The sequence below is a fragment of the Balaenoptera ricei genome, chromosome 1 (genome assembly GCF_028023285.1).
Source record: "Balaenoptera ricei isolate mBalRic1 chromosome 1, mBalRic1.hap2, whole genome shotgun sequence".
Classification (NCBI taxonomy): Eukaryota; Metazoa; Chordata; class Mammalia; order Artiodactyla; family Balaenopteridae; genus Balaenoptera; species Balaenoptera ricei.
This window is the reverse complement of record NC_082639.1, coordinates 21,964,119-21,978,501: the sequence shown is the minus strand read 5'-3', so window position 1 is coordinate 21,978,501 and position 14,383 is coordinate 21,964,119. Positions and strand designations below refer to the sequence as shown.

Here is a 14,383-nt window from a genome sequence, read left to right as displayed (position 1 = left end):
AAATCTCTGAATCCCATTTGCCCTGTCCATAGTATGAGGATGGTACCAGTTGTGTTTTAAAATGGTTGTGGAGATAAAATTAAGTAAGGCAACGAATGTAAAAATACTTGATGCATTTTATATGCTCAGTAAATGATAGGTCTCTTATCCTCCCCACTGTAATTGATTTTAAAGACTGGTGTAGGGCAGATCTTCCTTAATTGCCTCTGTTATTCTCCTCCAAGATGTTCATTATTATTTTTGCCTTATTTTCAGTAAGAAATTTGTAGGCATTGGAATAAACCTTTGTTTACTTCTTGTTTGAAACCTACTGTAAGTGTTCTATAGATTGTGAAGCCCAAATTCGTATTTAGTATCATCCCCACTGAGACTGCTAAGTACTGTTCTGCAAGAGACCATAGAAATGTTTTCTTATGTTTTTGAAACCATTTTCCTGACATCTTTTCCGATTATGCTTTATGAGGCCTCCTACTTTATAAAATAGAATTTATTTTGAAGAGATATCTTTAGGCTTTATGTTTGGTACTTTGGGTGTTAGGACACTTGTTTCTGAATTAATTAATAGATCCTCTTTAGAAGAGATCAGTTATTGTTGAATAATAATACTTGAAGTAGTTTTCTTCAAGCCACCTAGAAGAGGGTATTTTGCTCTTTGTTTTTATTCTTCAAGGCATACATATAATTATATTTGAGGACACCATGGTAAATATTTGCTAATTGCCTACTTTTATATCCTAAAGGAATCCACATATTAATAAAAATCATAAGTGATGATATACCAGTTTTTTGATACCTTCTTCAGGCTACTTTTGTTTATAACTATTGTTGAGATATATTTAATTTTGGGAAACATGCTGTTCATTTTCCCCAGGGAAACTTCTGTAGCCTTTTCTGTGGTGTGCTCTAACAATATATATAAGGCTTTGGAAGGGGTAGTAAATAGACTTCTAAAATATAGTGTAGTCAATGGTCAAATTTATGAGTTACCTGTTTTCTACTTACAGCTGTATAAAAGATATTCAGTTAACCCCTGAATATCTCTGTGCACACTTTGCCATATGCAAATTCCCCTTCTAGGACCTATAATGAGACTGTTCTGCTCTATTTTGACACTTCTCGTGATGTTCTAATTAAGAGTGATGAATACTTTGTTTTCACTGAAAACAATTTGACCTTAGTCTGTGTTTTAAAATATAAATATGTATATACACAGTATATATGTATTTCCCCTTCCTATACTTAAGAGCTATAATAACATATTGAAGTAATCTAAGTTCTTGCTTGTGGCCATTTATAATTACAGGGTAAATAGTATGTTGAAGTTGGTACAAAACAGAAATTTTGAGGTAGGAATCTAATGAGAATTTTGAAATAAAATATTTGTTGCTAGTTATTTCCCTTCTAATTTTTAAGTATTAAAAATAAAAATTAAGACTGTCATATTACAAAAGAATCCTGCTTTATGAGCGTGTACAATCACAATGTTTAAAATTATGTGACCTTTTCAAACAAATCAAAATTCCTATTTTTTCATTGTTAGTATTTGCAGGTAGGGAAATGTGAAGTCTTAGGAAATACTATTTCTGTTCTCAGTTACAGGTTTTCCCAGATTTCTGCCCGTGAAGGCATGTGGATACTGATAAACTCTCTCCAAAAAAGGTGGTAAAACAGCTGTATTTAGAAGCCAACAGTAAGAATTGAAACTAGAAAATTATGAAAAAACATTACTATCCAAATGCCTTGAAGGTGCTTAAAACAAAAAAGTTAACTCAGAGTATGTTATGTTATTTCATTGGCTACTTGACTAAGTTAAAATTATATTCATTTACACTACATTAAGTATCCACTTTCCACTTCGATGTCAAGCCATTATATTATTGGATATTTCAAAAGATGAAGCTCATTGAATGTAGAATAATGTCGGGTTATATATATATATTTTTGAATTTTATTTTATTTTATACAGCAGGTTCTTCTTATTAGTTATCTATTTTATACATATTAGTGTATATATGTCAATCCCAATCTCCTAATTCATCCCACCACCACTGCCCCCCTCACCCCACCCCGCTTTCCCCCTTGGTGTCCATATGTTTGTTCTCTACATCTGTGTCTCTATTTCTGCCTTGCAAACCGGTTCATCTGTACCATTTTTCTAGATTCTACATATATGCGTTAAGATATGATATTTGTTTTTCTCTTTCTGACTTACTTCACTCTGTATGACAGTCTCTAGATCCATCCACGTCTTTACAAATGACCCAATTTCGTTCCTTTTTATGTCTGAGTAATGTTCCATTGTATATATGTACCACATCTTCTTTATCTATTCATCTGTCGATGGACACTTAGGTTGCTTCCATGTCCTGGCTATTGTAAATAGTGCTGCAGTGAACATTGTGGTGCATAACTCTTTTTGAATTATGGTTTTCTCTGGGTATATGCCCAGTAGTGGGATTGCTGGGTCATATGGTAATTCTATTTTTAGTTTTTTAAGGAACCTCCATACTGTTCTCCATAGTGGCTGTATCAATTTACATTCCCACCAAGAGTGCAAGAGGGTTCCCTTTTCTCCACACCCTCTCCAGCATTTATTGTTTGTAGATTTTTTGGTGATGGCCATTCTGACCGGTGTGAGGTGATACCTCATTGTAGTTTTGATTTGCATTTCTCTAATGATTAGTGATGTTGAGCATCCTTTCATGTGTTTGTTGGCAATCTGTATAACTTCTTTGGAGAAATGTCTATTTAGATCTTCTGCCCATTTTTGGATTGGGTTGTTTGTTTTTTTGATACTGAGCTGCATGAGCTGCTTGTAAATTTTGGAGATTAACCCTTTGTCCGTTGATTCATTTGCAAATATTTTCTCCCATTCTGAGGGTTGTCTTTTCATCCTGTTTATAGTTTCTGTTGCTGTGCAAAAGCTTTTAAATTTCATTAGGTCCCATTTGTTTATTTTTGTTTTTATTTCCATTACTCTAGGAGGTGGATCAAAAAAGATCTTGCTGTGATTTATGTCAAAGAGTGTTCTTCCTATGTTTTCCTCTAAGAGTTTTATAGTGTCCGGTCTTACATTTAGGTCTCGAATCCATTTTGAGTTTATTTTTGTGTATGGTGTTAGGGAGTGTTCTAATTTCATTCTTTTACATGTAGTTGTCCCAGTGGTTTTCCCAACACCACTTATTGAAGAGACTGTCTTGTCTCCATTGTATATCCTTGCCTCCTTTGTCATAGATTAGTTGACCATAGGTGTGTGGGTTTATCTCTGGGCTTTCTATCCTGTTCCATTGATCTATATTTCTGTTTTTGTGCCAGTACCATATTGTCTTGATTACTGTAGCTTTGTAGTGTACTCTGAATTCAGGGAGTCTGATTCCTCCAGCTCCATTTTTTCCCCTCAAGATTGCTTTCGCTATTTGGGGTCTTTTGTGTCTCCATACAAATTTTAAGATCTTTTTGTTCTAGTTCTGTAAAAAATGCCATTGGTAGTTTGATAGGGATTGCATTGAATCTGTAGATTGCTTTGGGTAATACAGTCATTTTCACAATATTGATTCTTCCAATCCAAGAACACGGTATATCTCTCCATCTTGTTTCTGTCATCCTTGATTTCTTTCATCAGTGTCTTACAGTTTTCTGAGTACAGGTCTTTTACCTCCTTAGGTAGGTTTATTCTTAAGTATTTTATTCTTTTTGTTGCAGTGGTGAATGGGATTGTTACCTTGATTTCTCTTTCTGATCTTTCATTGTTAGTGTATAGGAATGCAAGAGATTTCTGTGCATTAATTTTGTATCCTGCTACTTTACCAAATTCACTGACGAGCTCTAGTAGTTTTCTGGTGGCATCTTTAGGATTCTTTATGTATAGTATCATGTCATCTGCAAACAGTGACAGTTTTACTACTTCTTTTATAATTCCTATTCCTTTTATTTCTTTTTCTTCTCTGAGGGCCATGGCTAGGACTTCCAAAGCTATGTTGAATAATAGTAGCGAGAGTGGACATCCTTGTCTTGTTCCTGATCTTAGAGGAAATGCTTTCAGTTTTTCACCATTGAGAATGATGTTTGCTGTGGGTTTGTTGTATATGGCCTTTATTATGTTGAGGTAGGTTCCCTCTATGCCCACTTTCTGGAGAGTTTCTATCATAAATGCGTGTTGAATTTTGTCAAAAGCTTTTTCTGCATCTGTTGAGATGATCATATGGTTTTTATTCCTTAATTTGTTAATATGGTGTATCACATTGATTGATTTGAGTATATTGAAGGATCCTTGCATCCCTGGGATAAATCCCACTTGATCATGGTGTATGATCCTTTTACTGTGTTCTTGGACTGTTTGCTACTATTTTGTTGAGGATTTTTGCATCTATATTCATCAGTGATATTGGTCTGTAATTTTCTTTTTTTATAGTATCTTTGTCTGGTTTTGGTATCAGGATGATGTATTGGCCTCACAGAATGAGTTTGGGAGTGTTCCTTCCTCTGCAGTTTTTTGGAAGAGTTTGAGAAAGTTCGGTGCTAGCTCATCTCTAAATGTTTGATAGTATTCATCTGTGAAGCCCTCTGGTCCTGGACATTTGCTTGTTGGAAGATTTTTAATCACAGTTTCAATTTCATTACTTGTGATCAGTCTGTTCATATTTTCTATTTCTTCCTGGTTCAGTCTTGGAAGGTTATACCTTTCTAAGAATTTGTGCATTTCTTCCAGGTTGTCCATTGTATTGGCATAGAGTTGCTTGTAGTAGTCTCTTAGGATGCTTTGTATTTCTGCGGTGTCTGTTGTAACTTCTCCTTTTTCATTTCTAATTTTATTGATTTGAGTCCTCTCCCTCTTTTTCTTGATGAGTCTGGCTAATGGTTTATCAATTTTGTGTATCTTCTCAAAGAACCAGCTTTTAGTTTTATTGATTTTTGCTATTGTTTTTTTTTGTTTCTATTTCATTTATTTCTGCTCTGATCTTTATGATTTCTTTCCTTCTGCTAACTTTGGGTTTTGTTTGTTCTTCTTTCTCTAGTTCCATTAGGTGTAAGGTTAAGTTGTTTATTTGAGATGTTTGTTGTTTCTTGAGGAAGGATTGTATTGCTATAAACTTCCCTCTTAGAACTGCTTTTGCTGCATCCCATTGGTTTTGGATCATTGTGTTTTCATTGTCATTTGTCTCTAGATATTTTTTAATTTCCTCTTTGATTTCTTCAGTGATCTCTTGGTTATTTAGTAATGTATCGTTTAGCCTCCATGTGTTTGTGTTTTTTACCTTTTTTTCCCTGTAATTGATATCTAATCTCATAGTGTTATGGTCAGAAAAGATTCTTGATATGATTTCAATTTTCTTAAATTTACTGTGGCTTGATTTGTGACCCAAGATGTGATCTATCCTGGAGGATATTCCGTGTGCACTTGAGAAGAAAGTGTAATCTGCTGTTTTTGGATGGAATGTCCTATAAATGTCAATTAAATCTATCTGGTCTATTGTGTCATTTAAAGCTTCTGTTTCCTTATTTATTTTCATTTTGGATGATCTGTCCATTGGTGTAAGTGAGGTGTTAACGTTCCCCACTATTATTGTGTTACTGTCGATTTCCTCTTTTTTTTTTTTTTTAAATTTTATTTATTTATTTATTTGTTTGTTTATGGCTGTGTTGGGTCTTCGTTTGTGTGCCAGGGCTTTCTCTAGTTGTGGCGAGCGGGGGCCACTCTTCATCGCGGTGCGCGGGCCTCTCACCATCGCGGCCTCTCTTGTTGCAGAGCACAGGCTCCAGACGCGCAGGCTCAGTAACTGTGGCTCACGGGCCTAGTTGCTCCGCAGCATGTGGGATCCTCCCAGACCAGGGCTCGAACCCGTGTCCCCTGCATTAGCAGGCAGATTCTCAACCACTGCGCCACCAGGGAAGCCCGATTTCCTCTTTTATAGCTGTTAGCAGTTGCCTTATGTATTGAGGTGCTCTGATGTTGGGTACATATATATTTATAATTGTTATATCTTCTTCTTGGATTGATCCCTTGATCATTATGTAGTGTCCTTCCTTGTCTCTTGTAACATTCTTTATTTTAAAGTCTATTTTATCTGATATGAGTATTGCTACTCCAGCTTTCTTTTGATTTCCATGTGCATGGAATATCTTTTTCCATCCCCTCACTTTTGGTCTATATGTGTCCCGAGGTCTGAAGTGGGTCTCTTGTAGACAGTGTATATATGGGTCTTGTTTTTGTATCCATTCAGCAAGCCTGTGTCTTTTGGTTGGAGCATTTAATCCATTCACATTTAAGGTAATTATTGATATGTATGTTCCTAGTACCATTTTCTTAATTGTTTTGGGTCTGTTTTTTGTAGGTCCTTTTCTTCTCTTGTGTTTCCCACTTAGAGAAGTTCCTTTAGCATTTGCTGTAGAGCTGGTTTGGTGGTGCTGAATTCTCTTAGCTTTTGCTTGTCTGTAAAGCTTTTGATTTCTCCATCGAATCTGAATGAGATCCTTGCTGGGTAGAGTAATCTTGGTTGTAGGTTCTTCCCTTTCATCACTTTAATATGTCATGCCACTCCCTTCTGGCTTGTAGAGTTTCCTCTGAGAAATCAGCTGTTAACCTTATGGGAGTTCCCTTGCATGTTATTTGTCATTTTTCCCTTATTGCTTTCAATAATTTTTCTTTGTCTTTAATTTTTGCCAATTTGATTACTATGTGTCTTGGCGTGTTTCTCCTTGGGTTTATCCTGCGTGGGACTCTCTGTGCTTCCTGGACTTGGGTGGCTATTTCCTTTCCCATGTTAGAGAAGTTTTTGACTATAATCTCTTCAAATATTTTCTCGGGTCCTTTCTCCCTCTCTTCTCCTTCTGGGACCCCTATAATGCAAATGTTGTTGCATTTAATGTTGTCCCAGGGGTCTCTTAGGCTGTCTTCATTTCTTTTCATTCTTTTTTCTTTATTCTGTTCCACAGCAGTGAATTCCACCATTCTGTCTTCCAGGTCACTTATCCGTTCTTCTGCCTCAATTATTCTGCTATTGATTCCTTCTAGTGTATTTTTCATTTCAATTATTGTATTGTTCATCTCTGTTTGTTTGTTCTTTAATTCTTCTAGGTCTTTGTTAAACATTTCTTGCGTCTTCTCGATCTTTGCCTCCATTCTTTTCCTGAGGTCCTGGATCATCTTTACTATCATTATTCTGAATTCTTTTTCTGTAAGGTTGCCTATCTCCACTTCATTTAGTTGTTTTTCTGGGGTTTTATCTTGTTCCTTCATCTGGTACATGGTCCTCTGCCTTTTCATCTTGTCTATCTTTCTGTGAGTGTAGTTTTCGTTCCACAGGCTGCAGGATTGTAGTTCTTCTTGCTTCTGCTGTCTGCCCTCTGGTGGATGAGGCTATCTAAGAGGCTTTTGCAAGTTTCCTGATGTGAGAGACTGGTGATGGGTAGAGCTGGGTGTTGCTCTGGTGGGCAGAGCTCAGTAAAACTTTAATCTGCTTGTTTGCTGTTGGGTTGGGCTGAGTTCCCTCCCTGTTGGTTATTTGGCCTGAGCCGACCCAGCACTGGAGCCTGTAGGCCCTTTGCTGGGGCTAATGGCGGACTCGGGAGGGCTCACACCAAGGAGTACTTCCCAGAACTTCTGCTGCCAGTTTCCTTGTCCCCGCGGTGAGCCACAGCCACCCCCCGCCTCTGCAGGAGACCCTACAACACTAGCAGGTAGGTCTGGTTTAGTCTCCTATGGGGTCACTGCTCCTTCCCCTGGGTCCTGATACACACACTACTTTGTGTGTGCCCTCCAAGAATGGAGTCTCTGTTTCTCCCAGTTCTGTCGAAATTTTGCAATGAGATCCCGCTAGCCTTCAAAGTCTGATTCTGTGGGAATTCCTCCTCCTGGTGCCAGACCCCCAGGTTGGGAAGCCTGACGTGGGGCTCAGAACCTTCACTCCAGTGGGTGGACTTCTGTGGTATAAGTGTCCTCCAGTCTATGAGTCACCCACCCAGCAGTTATGGGATTTGATTTTATTGTGATTGCGCCCCTCCTGAGGTCTCATTACAGCTTCTCCTTTATCTTTGGATGTGGGGTATCTTTTCTGGTGAGTTCCAGTGTCTTCCTGTTGATGATTGTTCAGCAGTTAGTTGTGATTGTGGTGCTCTCGCAAGAGGGAGTACGTGCATGTCCTTCTATTCCACCATCTTGAGCCAATCTCAGTGTCAGGTTATATTAATGGTAAGAAAATATCAAAATACACAATTAAACTCTAGAACCAGTACACAGAAGTGAGAAAACTAAGGTTTGTATGGTAATTCTGCACTTTTTTTTATTATCCAGTACTGGAGCACCTTGTCTGTGTTATACAACACTTTCATCTGGTGCTTAGTAAATGTGACTTTCAATTGTAAGCATGTACCACTTGTGGAAAATGGTGTACGATCTTAATATTAAAAGTTCTATTATCACGTTGGTAAATGCTAGAAGCATGATAAATACTTGCGTTCTTTTATCTAGTATATTTCAGGTGTTTGACATTACAAGATATTGGAAGGAAGGAAGAATACTATATTGATGGGAAGTAGTATTTTAGATGCATGTTGTGATGGAATTACATAATTTATAGTTATTATTAATATATTTTATATACAAGTGTACCACAATGTATGTTTACAAACTTCACATATATCACATGTTGCCAGTAGAATCCCAGAAATTCTGTAATAAATCATGTGCATCCTTTGTAGGTTGCTTTTTTTGTTTTAAAATTATCAAAATTATTGGTGGTCATTGATTAATTACTTGATTTTTTTTTAAGGTTTTTTTTCCAAATGTAGAAATTATCTATGACCCTTTTATTTCCCTAAATTGATAAATGAAGAAGATAAAGGTGATTTTTAAGATGGAAGCAACAAAAGGTGCTTATTTTCAAAGAAGAAATAGGAGAGGTAGAAAAGAATGTCTTCCAATCTTTTCCCTTAAAGAAGGTTTTCTTTCAACTTATAGAATTTATCTCAAGAAAAATAGAAAGCTGTTCCCTTTCTGTTATAAAATCACTGTAATATTACCATATTCCTAAAAAACAAAATTCAAGATTTTAACATTTTGTTTTATATGGCTTGAGAATTTATTTCCCCACTATTAAGAGTAGTGTTTTGTACCTTTTAAAACCCATGACCCCTTTTGATCTATAAAAAAATCTATGTTCTCCTTTAACATTGTTCATATTTTTAAAATAAATTCATTTCTGTGTTTAAAACAAAAATTAAATTAAAGGACATGTTGTTGAGTACCTTTTTTTTCTTTTTTTTTTTAACACAATTTTTCTTACCTTCCTCTTGTTTAGGGGTAGATTTATAAGCCTTCCTCCTTGAGAAAGAATATCCCTTCCTTCTCCTTCGCTGAGAATCTACTAATTAGAGATTGCAGTCATTACAGTTATGGCTTTCAATTGAGTAAAACATGGGATATTATCACTTTTTGTTTAGATGAGATCTGGTCACACAAAAATTTAACAAATGAGGTATTAAAGGCATTACATTTCTCTAATGATTTGACCCTAGTTTGCTCTTATTTTGGGGATGAAATCATATATGTATTAAATACATTATGTACATTGACACTGTTAAAATCCCATAAAGACAAGACATTTCATCTTAAAAGTAAAACAGATATAAGCTGGTAAAACATAAAAACAGTTCATCTTTCACAATTGTGAATCAGTTTCACGTCACATTGGTTGTGCTCTTCTGAGTAGAGCAAAACAAATGCAGGGAAGATAGCTCCTGTGAGCTTTAGTTATTGCCTGCTGTAATTCTGCAGCACTAGTTATCTACGTCATGTAGTATGAAAACTTAGCTTTTGAGGCTCTGTGTATGAGTTACACGTGAGTGCATTGGGCATCAAGTTCTTCTGACCTTTAAACTTTTTTTTCTTTTGACATTCTAGATCAGGGCAGGGAGGAAAGCTGTGTCAGAGTTGGACAGTTTTGCGTCTGATTGTGTCCCTTACACGTGTTTTCTCTCCTTTTCCCATTCTAGAGTGTGACTCTAAAATAAAGTGTGTTGTATTACACCAGAATAGAGCAGTATTAGTGGAGTGGTGGTAAATTGGTACAAGTGAAGTTTTTCATTTCCCTTTTTATTCATTACTTCTGCAATAAGATTGTATACTTGCTTTAGCTTTGTCTGTTAAGTTGGTTACAGTGGTTGGGAAAATAAGTGAAAACAGGTGTGACCTTAATTAAAGGTATAAACAATCACATCTGTTTTGGAGAAGTGCTACTTTCATTTTTGTTAAATAGGAATGGAGTTTATAGTTTTTATAATTATTTAGTTTTCTAACATCTTTCTGTCTCACTGGGCAGCAGGGCACAATAAGGTGTTCTTACCAGTAAATGTGGGGCTTAGAGTCCTGTTTTTCTTTTTTAGTTTGAAAACCAGGACAGGAAGAGCAGGGTCTGAGAAGGTAAAGATTTTGCTTAAATAATTGACTAGGCAATACATGTAGTGGAGCTCGTTATTTCAGGATAAATTGGGTCCTAGCTCTACATGATTATTTTCCTTAATTCTAAAATTCAGTGTTTCACTTTACTTATTTATTTGCATTATTAAAATAGATCCGGAAGAGTTGAGTTTTCCTTTAGGCTGATTACATATATACAGATAGTTGGTTGCGAAAGTATTTATTTGATATTTCAATTTGCCCTATTTAAAGTGATTGTGTGTGTTAACAGTTATGTAAATGTTCCCCATTAAAGCAGGTTAGATGTTATCATAACTTCTTGACTGGCTAAGCTAGTTTTTGTCATTTTTTAATGTAACCCTAATTCTAAAAAAAGTTGTGTTTTAGTTAATTGCACATGGCTGTTATAAAGTGTTTAATGCATTGGGCACTATAGTAACCATGTTTTAAGTACAGCAGAAGTGGCTCCACGTGTTGGCTTTTGCAAGGAATTATAAAAGTCATTGTGTAAACCTATCCTGACTTGGTGCAGCATGTCCATTTTGAAAAGCCACGTGCAGATTTGAGATTTTGAGATTGGAGCTCACGTAGAAAGACTGAGGTAGCAAAATATTTTAAAAATTATTCTCTGATGGCCTCAATGATAATGCTTTAAGAGTACATAAAGCTTTGAATCCCCCCTCTTTTTTAAACAGACTGTGAAGACTGCTGAGAGACACTTGCAGTCCAGTCACATAAGCGTAATAAAGAAATATTGGTCCTCATGGAAGAAGAGCAAGATTTACCAGAGCAACCAGTAAGTATTTCCTTTAACAATTTAAAGTTGATTGTAGAAAAGCTAATCTTAAGAGATTTTAAATAGTATTCAGTTGTACTACAGATTCTAAATCAGAAATAAAATTAAGGAAAGGACTCCTTAATACTTTCCTTCTAAGAAAACAATGTTCTGTGTTCCTAAATTCATATTTTGCTAACTTAATGCCAAGGACTTGCTTAGAAAATTCAGCATTACAAAATAAATATTGTCTTTAGAAATGTCATTTAAAAAAAGCAATGGCTACTCTTAACAGTTTTTAGAAAATAAAAGAGGACATCTATTTACCAAACAGTATATACCATTTCTGCCAGAAAATCTAGTTTTATCATTACCTAAATTTCCCTGACTTAATTTTTTTAAAAGTAGTAGTAGTAGTTGAAGAAAGTATAATTTGACCACTAGCTAATTCTTAAAAATAGATAAGACCCTCGAGAATAGGTTGAATTCTTAATTTCTTTTAAATATTTTACATAAATAAATAAATAAAATCATTTTAAATGTCCCCAAGTGATACAGATTTATTGCCTTGCCATGGCTTCTTTTTTGTTTTTTCCTAAGTGTTTTTTGACCCTTAGCGTTTAGAAAAGGAAGGTAATAGTAATCATTCTCTTAAGATACTTTTGTGTTAAAGAATCTTTTCCTTTTGGCTTGACCTTCTTTTTCTGAAATTAGATAAATACTGATTCAGTTTGCTATTCAATTTGCTCTCCTGAATGAGCCTCTTGCATTTTATATTGAGAGAATATAGAGTGGTACATGTTTACCTCCCTATGAAAATCCAACCTAAAAAACTTTGAATTTTGAAAGCAGATAATAGGGTATGTTTTTCATGTTCTAGATGTATTCTTTACATCAGTGATATATTTTTAATATTTCACTTTATGTTGAGACGTGCATACTGGTGATTCTTTTGCTATTAGTCTTTTAGCCCCTCACTTAAGTATAAAACTAGGAAGACATAAGCAGTTGGTAAAAGGACCTTTTGAAACATTTAAAATGTCATCCCATATCCCTGGTGGAACATTAATAATCAGGGAAATGGTAGGGTTAAAAATCATCCTGAGCGGTGTATCTAAGATATACACTATAAGAACAAATAGCTGAATTAGAGACGCTAAATGTACCAAAGAAGATCTGTCATTGAGTTTTTAATATAGTAAGACAAAGGTCTAGTCATAGTTTCAAAAGACTTATGTAAGTGTTGACATACTGTTGAAATGAGTATTGTTGTTAGTCACTCCTTACCTATTTAAGGTAATGAGAATTGTGAAGCTGACCTGCTGGTGAGTCATTTTTTCCTCTCTGCTTCATTTGCTTGCTGTTCTGTTCAGTATCTATAATATGATGTGCAAAATCTGATTGTTACTTCAGAGAGAGGTAAGAAATTAAAGTGCTTTAAAAACAAATTTTCTGGGAATTCCCTGGTGGTCCAGTGGTTAGGACTCTGTGCTTCCATTGCCAGGGGCCTGGGTTCAATCCCTGGTTGGGAACGGAGATCCCACAAGCCACGTGATGTGGCCAAAAAATTAAAAAAAAAATTTTCTTTTAAATACTAAAAAAAATTTTTTTTTTAAACCCACACATTTTCTGCTGACTATAAATGGTGATTGTCATGGGGCATCTTTTTTTTTTTTTTAAATTGATTTGTACCTGGGTCTTAATTTGTAAAGGTGATTGAGTGACTACATGAAGAGGTCAGTGCCATTGAAAAAAAAGAAGAAGAAAAAAAAAAGTTTGGACTTCCCTGGTGGCACAGTGGTTAAGAATCCGCCTGCCAATGCAGGGGACACGGGTTCGAGCCCTGGTCCGGGAAGCTCTCACGTGCCACGGAGCAACTAAGCCCGTGTGCCACAACTACTGAGTCTGTGTGCTACAACTCCTGAAACCTGGGAGCCTAGAGCCTGTGCTCCGCTACAAGAGAAGCCACCACAATAAGAAGCCCGCGCACTGCAACGAAGAGTAGCCCCTGCTTTCCGCAACTAGAGAAAGCCCGTGCGCAACGACGAAGATGCAACGCAGCCAAATAAATAAATAAATTTATTTTTTTAAAAAGTTTCATGTTACAGTTCTCTTAGAGATGAGAGACGTAGCAGACCATACAGGGTCACGGGGGTAAGCACCAGTGTCATTCAGGAGGCAGAGATGCATAGGGGAATTCTAAGAGAATGCATAGGCTACAGCCTTAATTGAGGTTTCCACAGGCAAGGTGTGAAGCAATGTAACATAGGGTAATTGTTTATTTAGGATTGGCTAGTTTGAATAATTCCAGAGGGTTTTGGGGTATAGAAGCTATCACTAGGTATCTGGCGCTGGGTTGATTTACAGCAGGGGAATATAGTTCAGAGTATGGTTCAGAATATAGGCTCTAGATTGCAGGGGCGATGTAAGCAACTTTGGCTCTTAGTTTGGCCCTGTGATTAGTGGGTGCCGAACAGACAAATGTAGAATCTAAGAAAACATAGAGCATTTATTAACTGTTAAAAATAATTAGAATAAGAAGAGTAATTGTCAGATGTTGAGTAAAGCTAATTTTCACAGGCTGTAGTAGAAATCTAAAACTTGAGTGGAAAGAATGGTCCTGTCCCAAGTTGATGATGATAAAGCCATGATTTAAAAAAAAAATTATTTTATTGAGGTATATACAACGTTATGTTAGTTTCTGGTATACAGCAAAGTGATTCAGTTATACGTATATATAATAGTTTGCATCTGCTGATCCCAGACTCCCAATCCATCCCTCCCCAACTCCCCTCCCCATTGGCAGCCACAAGTCTGTTCTCTACGTCTGAGTCTGTTTCTGTTTCATAGATAAGTTCAGTTGCATCGTGTTTTAGATTCCACATATAAGTGACATCATATGGCATTTGTCTTTCTTTTCCAACTTACTTCACTTAGTGTGGTATCTCTGCATCCATCCATGTTGCTGCACATGGCATTATTTCATTCTTTTTTTATGGCTGAGTAGTATTCCATTATACACACACGCACAAACACACACACACCCACACCCCATACCTTCTTTATCCGTTCATCTGTCGATGGACATTTAGGTTGTTTCCATATCTTGAATAAAGCCAAGATTTTTAACCCTGCTGTTTACTTGTGTATAAAGAGAGATGCTGCTGATGAGCATTACTGTTGGAGTTATTTTA

General features: G+C 36.1%; 1 protein-coding gene across 10 annotated transcripts in view; it reads left to right on the top strand.

The window, feature by feature from the left end:
* The window catches only part of EYA3 (EYA transcriptional coactivator and phosphatase 3), a 100,641-nt gene that overhangs the window by 25,523 nt on the left and 60,735 nt on the right, over nucleotides 1-14,383 (top strand). For 7 of the 10 annotated variants that reach the window (XM_059916570.1, XM_059916579.1, XM_059916588.1 and 4 more), the window contains one exon: nucleotides 11,110-11,210. In XM_059916570.1, coding sequence (XP_059772553.1) covers nucleotides 11,178-11,210 — 33 coding nt within the window. In that variant the 5' untranslated portion in view covers nucleotides 11,110-11,177. Of the gene's footprint in view, nucleotides 1-1,640; nucleotides 1,660-7,253; nucleotides 7,678-11,109; nucleotides 11,211-14,383 lie in introns of those variants that run through there. The other 3 variants (XM_059916616.1, XM_059916625.1, XM_059916607.1) reach the window with 2 other exon arrangements.